Genomic DNA, 14,447 nt, shown 5'->3' with positions numbered 1-14,447 from the left:
TCTTTCCCCACCCACCCCTCTCTTTCTTTCTTCACTTTGTCCTCTCTTTCCCCACCCCTCTCTCTCTTTCTTCACTGTCTCTCTCTCTTTCCCCACCTCTCTCTCTTTCTTCACTCTCTCTCTTTCCCCACCCACCCTCTCTCTCTTTCTTCATTGTCTCTCTTTCTTTCCCCACCCTCTCTTTCTTCACTCTCTCTCTCTTTCCCCACCCACCCTCTCTCTCTTTGCCCCCACCCTCTCTCTCTTTCCCACCCACCCTCTCTCTCTTTCTTCACTGTCTCTCTCTTTCCCCACCCTCTCTCTCTTTCTTCACTGTCTCTCTCTTTCCCCACCCTCTTCTCTTTCTTCACTGTCTCTCTCTTTCCCCACCCTCTCTCTTTCTTCACTGTCTCTCTCTTTCCCCACCCTCTCTCTTTCTTCACTGTCTCTCTCAATTTCCCCACCCTCTCTCTCTTTCTTCACTGTCTCTCTCTTTCCCCACCTTTCTTCACCGTCTCTCTCTCTTTCTTCTTTCTGTCTCTCTCTTTCCCCACCCACCCTCTCTCTCTTTTCTCTCTCTTTCCCACCCACCCTCTCTCTCTTTCTTCACTGTCTCTCTCTTTCCCCACCCTCTCTCTCTTTCTTCACTGTCTCTCTCTTTCCCCACCCTCTCTCTCTTTCTTCACTGTCTCTCTCTTTCCCCACCCTCTCTCTTTTCTTCACTGTCTCTCTCTTTCCCCCCCCTCTCTCTTTCTTCACTGTCTCTCTCTCTTTCCCCCTCTCTCTTTCTTCACCTCTTTTCTCTCTCTTTCTTCACTGTCTCTCTCTTTCTCTTCTCTTTCTTCATTGTCTCTCTCTCTTTCCCCACCCACCCTCTCTCTCTTTCTTCACTGTCTCTCTCTCTTTCCCCACCCACCCTCTCTCTCTTTCTTCACTGTCTCTCTCTCTTTCCCCACCCACCCTCTCTCTCTTTCTTCACTCTCTCTCTTTCCCCACCCACCCTCTCTCTCTTTCTTCACTGTCTCTCTCAATTTCCCCACCCTCTTTTTTCACTGTCTCTCTCTCTTTCCCCACCCACCCTCTCTCTCTTTCTTCACTGTCTCTCTCTCTTTCCCCACCCACCCTCTCTCTCTTTCTTCACTGTCTCTCTCTCTTTCCCCACCCACCCTCTCTCTCTTTCTTCACTCTCTCTCTCTTTCCCCACCCACCCTCTCTCTCTTTCCCTCTCTCTTTCCCCACCCACCCTCTCTCTCTTCACTGTCTCTCTCAATTTCCCCACCCTCTCTCTTTCTTCACTGTCTCTTTCTCTTTCCCCACCCTCTCTTTCTTCACTGTCTCTCTCTTTCTTCACTGTCTCTCTCTCTTTCCCCACCCTCTCTTTCTTCACTGTCTCTCTCTTTCCCCACCCTCTCTTTCTTCACTGTCTCTCTCTCTTTCCCCACCCTCTCTTTCTTCACTCTCTCTCTCTCTCTTTCCCCACCCTCTCTTTCTTCACTGTCTCTCTCTCTTTCCCCACCCTCTCTTTCTTCACTCTTCACTGTCTCTCTCTTTCCCCACCCACCCACCCTCTCTCTCTTTCTTCACCGTCTCTCTCTCTTTCCCCACCGTCTCTCTCTCTTTCCCCACCCACCCTCTCTCTCTTTCTTCACCGTCTCTCTCTTTCCCCACCCACCCTCTCTCTTTCTTCACCGTCTCTCTTTCTTCACCGTCTCTCTCTTTCCCCACCCACCCTCTCTTTCCCCACCCTCTCTTTCTTCACTGTCTCTCTCTGTTTCCCCACCCACCCTCTCTCTTTCTTCAGTCTCTCTCTCTTTCCCCACCCACCCTCTCTCTCTTTCTTCACTGTCTCTCTCTTTCCCCACCCTCTCTCTCTCTTTCTTCAGTCTCTCTCTCTATTTCTTCACTGTCTCTTTCTTTTCTTCAGTCTCTTTCTCTTTCCCCACCCTCTCTCTCTATTTCTTCACTGTCTCTTTCTCTTTCCCCACCCTCTCTCTCTATTTCTTCACTGTCTCTTTCTCTTTCCCCACCCCTCTCTCTCTTTCCACCGTCTCCTCTTTCTCTCTCTTTCTTCACCGTCTCTCTCTCTTTCCCTCTCTCTCTTTCTTCACTGTCTCTCTTTCTCTTTCCCCACCCTCTCTCTCTCTTTCTTCACTGTCTCTTTTCCCCACCCTCTCTCTTTCTTTCTCTCTTTCTCTTTCCCCATCCTCTCTCTTTCTTCTTTCTCTTTTCTCTTTTCTTCACCTCCAATCTTCAGTCTCTCTTTCTTCCCACCCTCTCTCAATCTTCAGTCTCTCTTTCTCCCCCATCCTCTCTCTTTCTTCACTCTCTTTCTCTTTATCTCTCTTTCTTCACTGTCTCTTTCTCTTTCCCCACCCTCTCTCTTTCTTAACTGTCTCTCTTTCTTTCCCCACCCTCTCTCTCTCTTTCTTCACTGTCTCTTTCTCTTTCCCCACCCTCTCTCTTTCTTCACTCTCTCTCTTTCTTTCCCCACCCTCTCAATCTTTCTTCACTGTCTCTCTCTTTCCCCACCCTCTCAATCTTTCTTCACTGTCTCTCTTTCTTTCCCCACCCTCTCTTTCTTCACTCTCTCTCACTCTCGCTCTCGCTCTCTCTCATCACCTCTCCTCGTCAGCCATGGCCATAAGCTTCTGACCACAAAGTCATCCAGAGCAGGTCTGGTCAATGTTAGGTGAACTCATTGGTCAGTTACAGCCCCACGTATCCAGCCCTACGTCTACAACCGTTGAACTGAGAGGGAGAATTGTTTCAGATTTGTTTCCCTTTTTTACTACTTCAGTTTCTTAATTTCTCCATAAAGTCTTGTCAGCGACTACTCAGTGTACAGTCTGGCATTAATGCTCCATTGAGGGAAAGCATTCGCTTAACGTACTGTCTTATTGTTGCATTTTTGTTAGTCCAAAGTGTCATTGCGTCAGGCCTAGCTTGTGAGTCCATAGACTCCAGGGCCCATATTCATAAAGATCATGAATGCTGATCTAGGATCAGGTCCTCCCTTCTTAATGGAATCATATTCATTATGTGTTAAAAGGAAACTGATCCTGCTCTGAGAGGCTTTATGAATGTGGGCCCAGAAGCAGCACAGCTGGATAATGTTGGATGTTCTGATGTGGAAGGATGTGTAACAGGCAGCGGAGGCTGCTGAGGGGAGGACTGCTCATAATAATGTCTGGAACAGAGCGAATGGAATGGCATCAACCCATGAGATTGATGTACTTGATACCATTCTGCTCCAGCCAGTACCACAAGCCCATCCTCCCAAATGAAGGTGCCACCAACCTCCTGTGGTGACAGGGGTGTCAGGCCTCTCATAGCACTGGAAAATAGTCATGTGATTATGCAATTATACACACACACACACACACACACACAAGCGTAGTCAGCTGTGTTTGTGTTGACATTAGCCAGTTGCGCAGTTCCCCTCACAGAACGCTCTGCTGCTAGCGGTATTGTGGTGGCCTTGAAGCTAAGCTGAGTCGATGGCAAGCGTGCTTTGTCTCAATCACTCGTATCACTGCGCAAACATGCCAAAAACATACAGTCTTGGCTTTGATGAGGCTTTTCTCAATGTCTAATCATGCCAAGAGTTCTTTTTCCCTAGGACTTCAACAACCGTAGAATCAGCGCAGTTGTAGTTTCTTTGACCGTGGGACTATGTACCTCAAGTGCTGAATGAGTCTCTAAAGTCAAGTCATGTACCTCAAGTGCTATTTTGATCTTGATGGAGAAGTAACGTTACATGGTAAGGCATTTGATTTGACTTGATTTATTAGGATCCCCAATGGCGACAGCTAGTTTAACTGGGTTCCGACACGTAATGAAAAAGACATTACAGACAAAAGACTTTATAATTGACATACATTTGAAAACATAAACACATAGTGTGTGGATCGTAAAGTTTGGTGGAGGAGGAATAATGGTCTGGAGCTGTTCTTCGTGGTTCGGGCTAGGCCACTTAGCTCCATTGAAGGGAAACCTAAACGCTGCGAGCCAGGCCTAATTGTCCGACATTGGTGCACGACATCACTAATGCTCTTGTGGCTGAAAGTCCCCGCAGCAATGTTCCATCTAGTGGAAAGCCTTCCCAGAAGAGTGGAGGCTGTTATAGCAGCAAAATGGGGGACCAACTCCATATTAATGCCCATGGTTTTGGAATGAGGTGTTCGACGAGCAGGTGTCCACATACTTTTGGTCATGTAGTGTACATGTGAATGGAAGGGATTCATTTTCCTTAACACTACAGTATTCACAATGTTATATATTTATGTGATCCTTTAGTGGTTTACTGTCTTCCGACGTACTTTCTTCCGTGGTTTTGGGGGTGGCACAATATAAGGGGTTACACAAAGCAACGTTCGTGCAATTTTATTTACAGTTTATTTACAGTTATTTACGAATCAACAAATGCAAAGACTAGCAACGAGAGACGAGGTTATTGTTGGTGTTCTTTAGTTCTAGAGATACAGGAGTATCCGGTTGTCTGACCTGTGATTTGACAGTGGTTGACTTCACAGGAGCATATCACCGGGGGACATTGGTTTAACCCGAATCCCACCTCGGCCATCTCTTTCTTTTTATGTTTGTCATTAGAGAAAGGATGACGATAGTTTATACATGCATGTCACTAGGTCCCATTTTATTCCTGTGCTATAAATGTTTTATTCACCCACTATTGTTACCCACTGTGTTGTGGAAGGTGATGAAACCGTTGAACGCTAAAGGTTTGTTGCGTGGCTTCAGGATGCGAATTCCTCAGTCGACCCGAGAGTCTCAGTGAGTGAAGCTAAATGTAGTGCAAGTGAAAAGAGAACACATTTTGAGTTGGATCTACTAACCACTGAATCTGAACCAAGTGTTGGGCTGACGTGTCCCATAGTGATTGCACATCGAGTACGGAGAACGCAAAGCACAATATCTACAGTAAATCGGTGGCGACCTGGCTGAAAAGAAACCTTTGTGATCGCAATAAAGAATGTACGGCAGTCAGTCGGATGACGACACTGCACGAGACATTACGGTAGGCATTGCGAATGGTTCCTCGTCGTGATCACACGGCTCAATGCTTTTCCTTTAAAACTCTGCTTGATAAATGCTTATGAATATATGACTTCCCCCTGTATCCCCACCTACCCTCCTGTGTGTGTTTCAGACCACTTCACCCAGGCGCTGCACTGTGAACACGAGTGTGTGAGGGACCTGTCGACCCGGCCCGGCCGTCTGTCTCCCATGGAGAACTACCTGCCTCTACACTACGACTACCTGCAGTTTGCCTACTTCCAGAGTGAGCAACATCCCCCTACTGCACCCTACTTTTACCTCTTACGCTTCGACTGCCTGCAGTTCACCCACTTCCAGAGTAAGGGCTGGAAGTATCGCCGGAGATCCGCGCTGTAGCTAGATGGCAATTTAAAGGCAACGTTTCCACATTCGCGGAGACTGCATTCGCGGTAAAACCGCTGCAGGTGTCGCCTCAATCGGATATTACCTTCTCAGTTGAATGTGGATCTTCCCGAGATACTTCCCCCAATACGCATTGATTCCAGCCCCAAGTCTTACCTAACCGCATCCTGCTTTACCCTACCTGACTCTGCTTGCCGACGTTCCAAACCACAGGGTGCGGTGTTCAGACTGCAGAGATGGCCAACTCAGATCTTGGCGGGATGTCGTGTGTACAGGCTTTTATTCACTAACAATAACACGCCTATATGGAATGATCCTGAATTAGGTCAGTATTCCCCTGTTGACTCGTGAGAGACAGGGAGCTGAGGAACACCTGGTCGCGGGCATTTGAAAAGGCAGGGATTAGAAAGACCAGAACTCGTATTCATGAAGCTTCTCAGAGTAGGAGTGCAGGTCTAGGATCAGCTCGACCTTTTTAGGTAGTCATGAATCGGGACAGGGTGGACGTGATCCAAGATCAGCACTCCTAATCTGAGACACTTTGTGAATACAGGCCCAGACAATCAACACCAAACAGACCAGGACCACACCTCAATAGAGAAGCACACACTGTTCCACTCAAACTGATTCAGCAACATTTGCCCATGATCTGGTCTGTTGTTGTTCATAATAGGCCACCAGCATTTGTGTAGTCTGAGCTGTTTGGGGATCAGACATTAGAGGAGGAGGGGGGGGGGGGGGGTTGGCAGGACAACATAGGAAAGGAGAGAAGGAAGGAAGGAAGGAAAAGCCAATGAGCTCATCAGAATATGTCTAATAAACCCAATTGGCTCATGGGATCCTAGGAAAAACACAGCTCAGTGAATCATTCCCAGCAGCAGCACTTAAAGGGATAGTTCAGGATTTTGGCAATGATGCCCTTTATGTACTTCCCCAGAGTCGGATGAACTCATGGATGCCCTTTTTATGTATCTGTGTCCAGTATGAGGGAAGTGCGTTAGTTTCGCAGGCCAATGCTAACTAGCGTTAGTGCAATGACTGGAAGTCGACAAGTCTTGAGTCGCCTGTCAAGTCTCCCCATCACTCAGCAGCCTCACATTGCTCTGCGGGAAGCTGTTTCCTCAATGATCCGTTCGGTGACAATGTCGCGGGGGGGGGGGGATTTACGGCCTCAAAGCCCCTCACTGTTTATGACCTGGGAACCAGGAGGAGACGCGCTGACCACAGAAATGCTGCTGCCTCAGGCCTGGCCGCCCCACCAGGAAGTGATATGTGAGCCCAACTACTTTACAAGATGGTAAAGCGCACGTGTCAGGGTGGATGTATGTGTGTGCATGCGTGTGTGTGTGTGCATGTGTGTATGTGTTACTTGCAATTCACTACTTGCTGTAAGCACTTTAGGGACGGGAGATACTGCCCTAGCCTGGAGCCTGGAGCAACTGTGGGTATGTGTGTGTGTGTTTCCAGTACCTCACCTAGCCTCTGACAAACTCTCACTGTTGTAGCACTACTGCTGCTTGCTCCATTGTGGTCATGCGCCTGGAATGTTCAGCCACGCTAGACTTCAAAATCTCATTTAGACCTAGGGGTTGCTTTATGACATGTGGACCTGTGCCGAACTTTGAGTGGAAACCTATAGGAAGTGTCTGTCATACTGTCTTCATCCCCAATGGCACCCTATTCCCTATATAGTGCACTACTTTTGACCAAATAGCATCCATGGATGCTATTTGGGATGCAGTCTTACAGGGGAGTTCAGGGAGGGAGTCTGTAAAGGAGGTGTGATGACAGTCCCTCTTGTTTAGGCGGGGCACAGAAGGATGGATGGAGGTCTTTTCAAGCTCTCTACCTGTCAACAGACTCATTAAACACCACCTTGCCTGAAACCTATTTCTATTGATTTATCTCTCTCTCACTATGTTTCTCTTTCTTTCGCTCTCTGTTCCCCCCCTCTCCTCTCTCTCTCTACCCCCTTTCTTTCAATTTCAATATTCAATTCCATTTTCAATTGTGTTGTCAAGCAACACAACAAGTTCCATTTTTATGTCTTCTCTCTCTGTCTCTCCAGTGAACATGGTGGAGGAGGCGATGGAGTGTGCCAAGTCCTACCTGCTGTTCCACGAGGGGGAGGAGTTTATGACGGAGAATGTGGAGTACTACAGAGAGGCCGTGGGCCACGACGTCAAGCCCCGGGAGGTAAGACCTTGGTTGCATCCAAAATGGCACCCTATTCCCTATATAGTGCGCCATATTTAATCCGGACCCTCATGGGCTATTCCCTAGCCTGGTCCCGGATCATTTTTGTGCTATAATTTCAACTATTTGTCAACCCAAACTGTTTGGCATGATAATGAGTGGCAAGGAGTGGCATGTTGGCACAAAAAGACTGGCACCCAGGCTAGCTATTCCCTATATGGTATAGTGCACTACTTTTGGTAGTAATAAATAGTGCACTGTAAGGAATAGACGCACCTTGTTATTTGCTTTGTTCACGTTGGAGGGTACTTTAATCAGTTACTGTTGCTCTTTCTACGTAGTATGGCCAAATAGTTGGGGCCCAGGGTTTAGTTTTGATTCCTACAGATTTACTGCCCAATAGATTTTATAAGCCTGATATTGCTGCGTGAATTTAATGCCAGATTTTTTTTTAGTGACTCATCGTTTGTGTTTACCGGCAACCATATCCCCTTGGTTGTTCCTAATTATCAGGTTATTGGGAATGTAAATGTGCTGATAATTCCGAGCCGACGTTTGGAATAGGCTGCGTCTCAAACGGCTCACTATTCCCCCGTGGAGGGAATAGGGTGCTATTTGGGGTGCATACGAAGTCAGTTTGCCTGGAGAACTATCTCGAACTGGCAAATTAGCAGCCGGTTTTACCCCGAAGAACTTGTCCCCCCCCAAGAACGGTCGACTTTAAACCCTGCACTCTCTGTACAGCCAAGGAGTCTCTTGTTCTGCGCTCCCTCCCTTGCAGGCCCATTTTCCTGGAAAGCCTGGAACCTATTAGAGTGAACGTGAGTTCTCCCAGTAGGGCCAGGGTGTGTGTGTGAGAGTTTGCGTGCGTGCGTGCGTGCGTGCGTGTGTGTGTGTGCATGCCAGTGGACAAACCGGTGCAGCTAATGACTGTGGTTAGGACTCTGACATCAACTATCTCAGTCCCTCTGGGTCTCTCCTCTCGGCCCCTCGACTCGCCTTTCCTCCATTCCATCTTTCTCTCCCTCTGTCTCTCTTCTCTCCTCTCCATTCCTCTTTCTTTCTCGTCCTCTCTCTGCGGCTTCAGGGACCTCATTTAGCCAGCATTTTGAGCAGTGAAGAGCCGTGGTCTGCCTTCCTGGCAAGGCCTCCTGTCCTTCAGGAACAGGGAGGAGGGGTTATATCATGCATTAATGCCCACAGAAACAATTTAGGAGCTGTTTACATTACAGGTGGAAAGAGGAGATTTTTTTAGCCCGCCCACAAATGCCACTGGCTACTCGGGTTTCAAAACAGCCTCGCCACTTCTTGTCTATTGCAGATGATCACCCGTTCTTTCCCTCATTCCTCAACTGTAACAACATGCCATTTGACACCCACCATCTCAGATTGTTCTGAAATAGTTTCTGTAGTTAGAAACAGATAAGATTAGCATTCCTGCAACAATATTTTATTGAAATATAATTAAAATGTCCAATTTGGGTGAAATGAATTTGTCTCAGACTAATTGATTGCACAGAAATTGGCCATTTTAATTTATAGGATTCATATAATATTCAATAAATATAGGACCTAACATCCTATTTGGACCAAACTTTTTTCTAACAATGAGTAAGACATAAGGAATCCAAATAAATGGTCAAAAGACCAACCCAACCCAACCCAACATTGAATATACAGTATCAGTTCTCTATGTCTGACAAGTAGTATGGGGCTGCAGCTTGGAGTATTGTTTCTTCATCCTATGTAATGTATTCTCAGTGATTTTTTTTTTCCGCCTGTTCAGAGAAATTAGTCACTGAAGTTGTTAGGTTTATGTCCCATCCTACATCCTGATATTACCAGCTTCTGACCACTAGATGGTGCTGTTGTTGCTTTCAGGTGATTATTTTTTTACTTTTATTATACTGCTCTGTTTATACACTGCCCCCATCCTCCCCTTCCCAAAATACACATGTAAATGTTGGACTATAAATTGTGCCATCCTGTATTAAAATTATGCTAAAATGTTTATTCTATTCTACTGAGCCATTCAGTCGCTCGGTAAATGTGCTAAAGTGATGTCATTAAAAAAATGTTTTTTAACCTGTGGAGATTAACATGGCTGTAACGGCTTTCTAGGTATGGTGAAGGAGAGTCGGACCAAACTGCAGCGTGTATATTGCGATCCATGTTTAATAAAACAAACGTAACACGAATCAATACAAAACACTACAAAAACAATAAACATAATGAAAACCAAAAACAGCCTATACTTGTCCTTGTTCTGTGTTAGTTGACACATCAGGACACTAAGGACAATCACCCACAATACAACCAAAGAATATGGCTGCCTAAATATGGTTCCCAATCAGAGACAACGATAAACACCTGCCTCTGATTGAGAACCACTTCAGACAGCCATAGACTCTCCTAGAACACCCCACTAAGCTACAATCCCACTAAGCTACACACCACATACAAAAACCCATGTCACACCCTGGCCTGACCAAATACATGAAGAAAAACACAAAATACTTCGACCAGGGCGTGACAATGGCTGCCCGATATCTCTGTTTCTATAGAAGGCCGAGTGGTACCTGAGACGCCATAAGCAGGAGCTGGAGCTACTAGTGATTGGCAGTGAGAACATGCACGTGGAATTTACAGAGGGGGTGAGTACAGTGCATTGATGACAAAATGGAAACTCGGCCTCTTATTTTGAACTTTTTGGGCTGTCTCTGATACTTGTGAATGGCTTCCATGACTACTGAAAGGTCAATTGGGGGTGACGTTTCTGGTCCTGTTACTGGAACGAGTCATTTTTGAAATAGGGACACAGAAAATGAGAGCCAGCGCGCTGGGGCCAGATTACTGATTTCGGATCCGTTTGGCTTTTTAGATCACAATTAATAAGATTAAATTGAGAGGGGGTGGGGTCTGAACCTAGATCTGCACTCCTACTCTGTGACACTTGTTGATACATATGGGCTGTATGTAGGACAGTAACAGGTGCCTGGTAGTTACACCATTATAGCCGCAGGACACAGCACCACCTAGAGGCCATGATGGAAAACCATTGGTGCTCCAGCTTTTCATTCATGTACTTTTTGCACTTTAATGCTTCTGGATCTGCATTTGTTCCACATAGTTGTAGTATAGATTTAGTATATATATTATAATAGGAGTTTGTATATAGTATATACACTGAGTGTACACAACATTAGGAACATGACATAGACTGACCGGCTGAATCCAGGTGAACCCTTTTGATGACACTTGTTAAATCCACTTCAAGTCATTGTAGCGGCCCCCTCTTGACAGTGAAGGTAACAATTAGCGGTTTTACAGGTCATTTCCTGCTATTCTACACATTTTGCCATAGGATGGAGGCAATTAAGCCGACATGGGCTAAATGGTGACTGCTGATGCACAACCAAATTTCAAAATTGTACCATGTGTATTCTATTATTTTAACTCTCAGCAGTAAGTTGAGACCCAGACTGAATGACTAAAAAATATATATACAGTACCAGTCAAACGTTTTGAGACACCTACTCATTCCAGGGTTTTTCTTTATTTTGACTATTTTCTACATTGTAGAATAATAGTGAAGACATCAAAGCTATCAAATTACACATATGAAATCATGTAGTAACCAAAAAAGTGTTAAACAGATCAACATACAGTAACAGTCAAAGGTTTGGACACACCTACTCATTCAAGGGTTTTTCTTTATTTGTACTATTTTCTACTTTGTGGAATGATATTGAAGACATCAAAACTAACAGACATCCCACTCATCGCAAACGGGATGGGACGGCGTATCGCTGCAGAATGCTGTCGTAGCCATGCTGGTTAAGTGTGCCTTGAATTCTAAATAAATCACTGACAGTGTCACCAGCAAAGCACCCCCACACCATCACACCTCCTCCATGCTTCACAGTGGGAACCACACATGCAGAGATCATCCGTTCACCTACTCTGCATCTCACAAAGACATGGCGGTTGGAACCAAAAATCTCAAATTGGATTAATTAGACCAAAGGTCAGATTTCCACCAGTCTAATGTCCATTGCTCGTGTTTCTTGGCCCAAGCCAAGCTTCTTCTTATTATTGGTGTCCTTTAGTAGTGGTTTCCTTCTTGACATTTTCCGGATTGACTGATCTTCATGTCTTAATGATGAACTGTCGTTTCTCTTTGCTTATTTGAGCTGTTCTTGCCATAATATGGACTTGGTCTTTTACCAGATAGGGCTATATTCTGTATACCACCCCTACCTTGTCACAACACAACTGATTGGCTCAAACGCATTAAGAAGGAAATAAATTCCACAAATGAACTTTTAACAAGGCACACCTGTTAATTCGAAATGCATTCCAGGTGACTACCTCGTGAAGCTGGTTGAGAGAATGCCAACAGTGTACAAAGCTGTCATCAAGGCAAAGGGGTGGCTAGTTTGAAGAATCTCAAATATAAAATACATTTGGATTACATTTACATTTGGACACTTTTTTGGTTACTACATGATTCCATGTGTTATTTCATAGTTGAAGTCTTCACTATTATTCTACAATGTAGAAAATAGTAAAAATAAAGAAAAAACCCTTGAATGAGTAGGTGTGTCCAAACTTTTGACTGGTTCTGTATATATTGGTGAAATTGGTCCGTGGGCCGACAAAAGGGGGCAGCTCGTCCCTGATTCAGACAAGTGAGACATGGATTGTGTATGTGTCCCATTCAGAGTGTGAATTGGCAAGTCAAAATAATTAAGTGCCTTTGGACAGGATGTGTCTGGAACTTCAACACTGCAGGGTTTTTCACGCTCAAAAATGTCCCGTGTGTATCAGGAATGGTCCACCACCCAAAGGACATCCAGCCAACTTGACACAATTGTGGGAAGCATTGTAGTCATCATGGGCCAGTATCCCTGTGGAACTCTTTCGACAACTTGTAGAGTCCATGCCCCGACGAATTGAGACTTTTCTGAGGGCAAAAGGGGGTGCAACTCAATATTAGGAAGGTGTTCCTAATGTTTTGTACACTCAGCGTAGGTTTACTTACTATGCCTGTAATATGTGGTTGTCTAACCTAGATACCTTAAGATGAGCGCTATAACTGTAAGTTGCTCAGAACAAGAGCATCCGCTAAATGACTAAAATGTACAATTCTGATCTGTCAATGTATTACCTTTTCTTGTAGCATTACTGGACCAGCACAGGTGGAAGAGAGGATTCGAACAGGTGAGCAAACCCAGAAATATCCTCTTGGAAATGTTAACTTGTTCAATAGTTGTCCCATGGAATGTCCTGTATATTAATGAATATCAGATGTGTAGTTCACAAGGGCAACACTGTGTCAGATAGATAGTTTAGACTCAAGTGATTCTTTTCACTTATAGACAATAATAAATGAATGAAAACTGTATTATGTCCTGTGTCGTATTTGACTGTAGTACCTCTGCTTTGTGTGGTATACACCACTGACATCTACTGGATACTTTCAGTATGGCATGGTTCTTGTGTAATCTGTTGTGGCAAATAGTTGCACACTCTATATATATGCTCCCAATAAATACTATTTAGGGTATTTCAATTACTTTCAAAGACATTTCAGAGTAAGTATTTGTGTGTATGTATGTATGTATGTATGTATGTATGTATGTGTGTATGTGTGTATGTGTGTATGTGTGTATGTGTGTATGTGTGTATGTGTGTATGTGTGTATGTGTGTATGTGTGTATATATGTATGTATGTGTGTATGTGTGTATATATGTATGTATGTGTGTATATATGTATGTATGCATGTGTGTATGTGTGTGTATGTATGTATGCATGTGTGTATGTGTGTGTATGTATGTATGTGTGTGTATATATGTATGTGTATATGTATATATGTATATGTATATATGTATATGTGTATATGTATATATATATATATGTATATATATATGTATATATGTATATATATGTGTATATATATGTGTATATATGTATATGTATATGTGTATATATGTATATATTTATGTATATATGTATGTATATTTGTGTATATGTATATATTTGTGTATATATTTATGTATATGTATATATTTGTGTATATGTATATATTTGTGTATATGTATATATTTGTGTATATATTTGTGTATTTGTGTATATATTTGTGTATATATTTGTGTATATATTTGTGTATATATTTGTGTATATATTTGTGTATATATTTGTGTATATATGTATATATTTGTGTGTATATTTGTGTATATTTGTGTATATATGTATATATTTGTGTATATATGTATATATTTGTGTATATATGTATTTGTGTATATTTGTGTATATATATATATTTGTGTATATATGTATATATTTGTGTATATATGTATATATTTGTGTATATATGTATATATTTTGTATATATTTGTGTATATATGTATATATATGTATATATTTGTGTATATATGTATATATTTGTGTATATATTTGTGTATATATTTGTGTATATATTTGTGTATATGTATATATTTGTGTATATATTTGTGTATATATTTGTGTATATGTATATATTTGTGTATATGTATATATTTGTGTATATATTTGTGTATGTGTATATATGTATATATTTGTGTATATATATATTTGTGTATATGTGTATATATTTGTGTATATATATATGTGTATATATTTGTGTATATGTGTATATTTGTGTATATGTGTATATATTTGTGTATATGTGTATATATTTGTGTATATGTGTATATATTTGTGTATATATGTATATATTTGTGTATATATGTATATATTTGTATATATATGTATATATATGTATATATTTGTGTATATATGTATGTATATTTGTGTATATATTTGTGTATAT

At 42.9% G+C, this 14,447-nt stretch overlaps 1 protein-coding gene across 1 annotated transcript in view; it reads left to right on the top strand.

Annotated features, from left to right (window-relative positions):
• The window catches only part of LOC123997415 (prolyl 3-hydroxylase 2-like), a 111,605-nt gene that overhangs the window by 88,407 nt on the left and 8,751 nt on the right, over positions 1-14,447 (top strand). The window contains exons 4-7 of the mRNA XM_046301609.1: positions 5,147-5,278; positions 7,466-7,593; positions 10,158-10,247; positions 12,776-12,816. Coding sequence (XP_046157565.1) covers positions 5,147-5,278; positions 7,466-7,593; positions 10,158-10,247; positions 12,776-12,816 — 391 coding nt within the window. The remainder of the gene's footprint in view (positions 1-5,146; positions 5,279-7,465; positions 7,594-10,157; positions 10,248-12,775; positions 12,817-14,447) is intronic.

Source organism: Oncorhynchus gorbuscha, linkage group LG15 (genome assembly GCF_021184085.1).
Source record: "Oncorhynchus gorbuscha isolate QuinsamMale2020 ecotype Even-year linkage group LG15, OgorEven_v1.0, whole genome shotgun sequence".
In the NCBI taxonomy this organism is placed as follows: Eukaryota; Metazoa; Chordata; class Actinopteri; order Salmoniformes; family Salmonidae; genus Oncorhynchus; species Oncorhynchus gorbuscha.
This window is presented reverse-complemented; position numbering and strand designations above follow the sequence as displayed.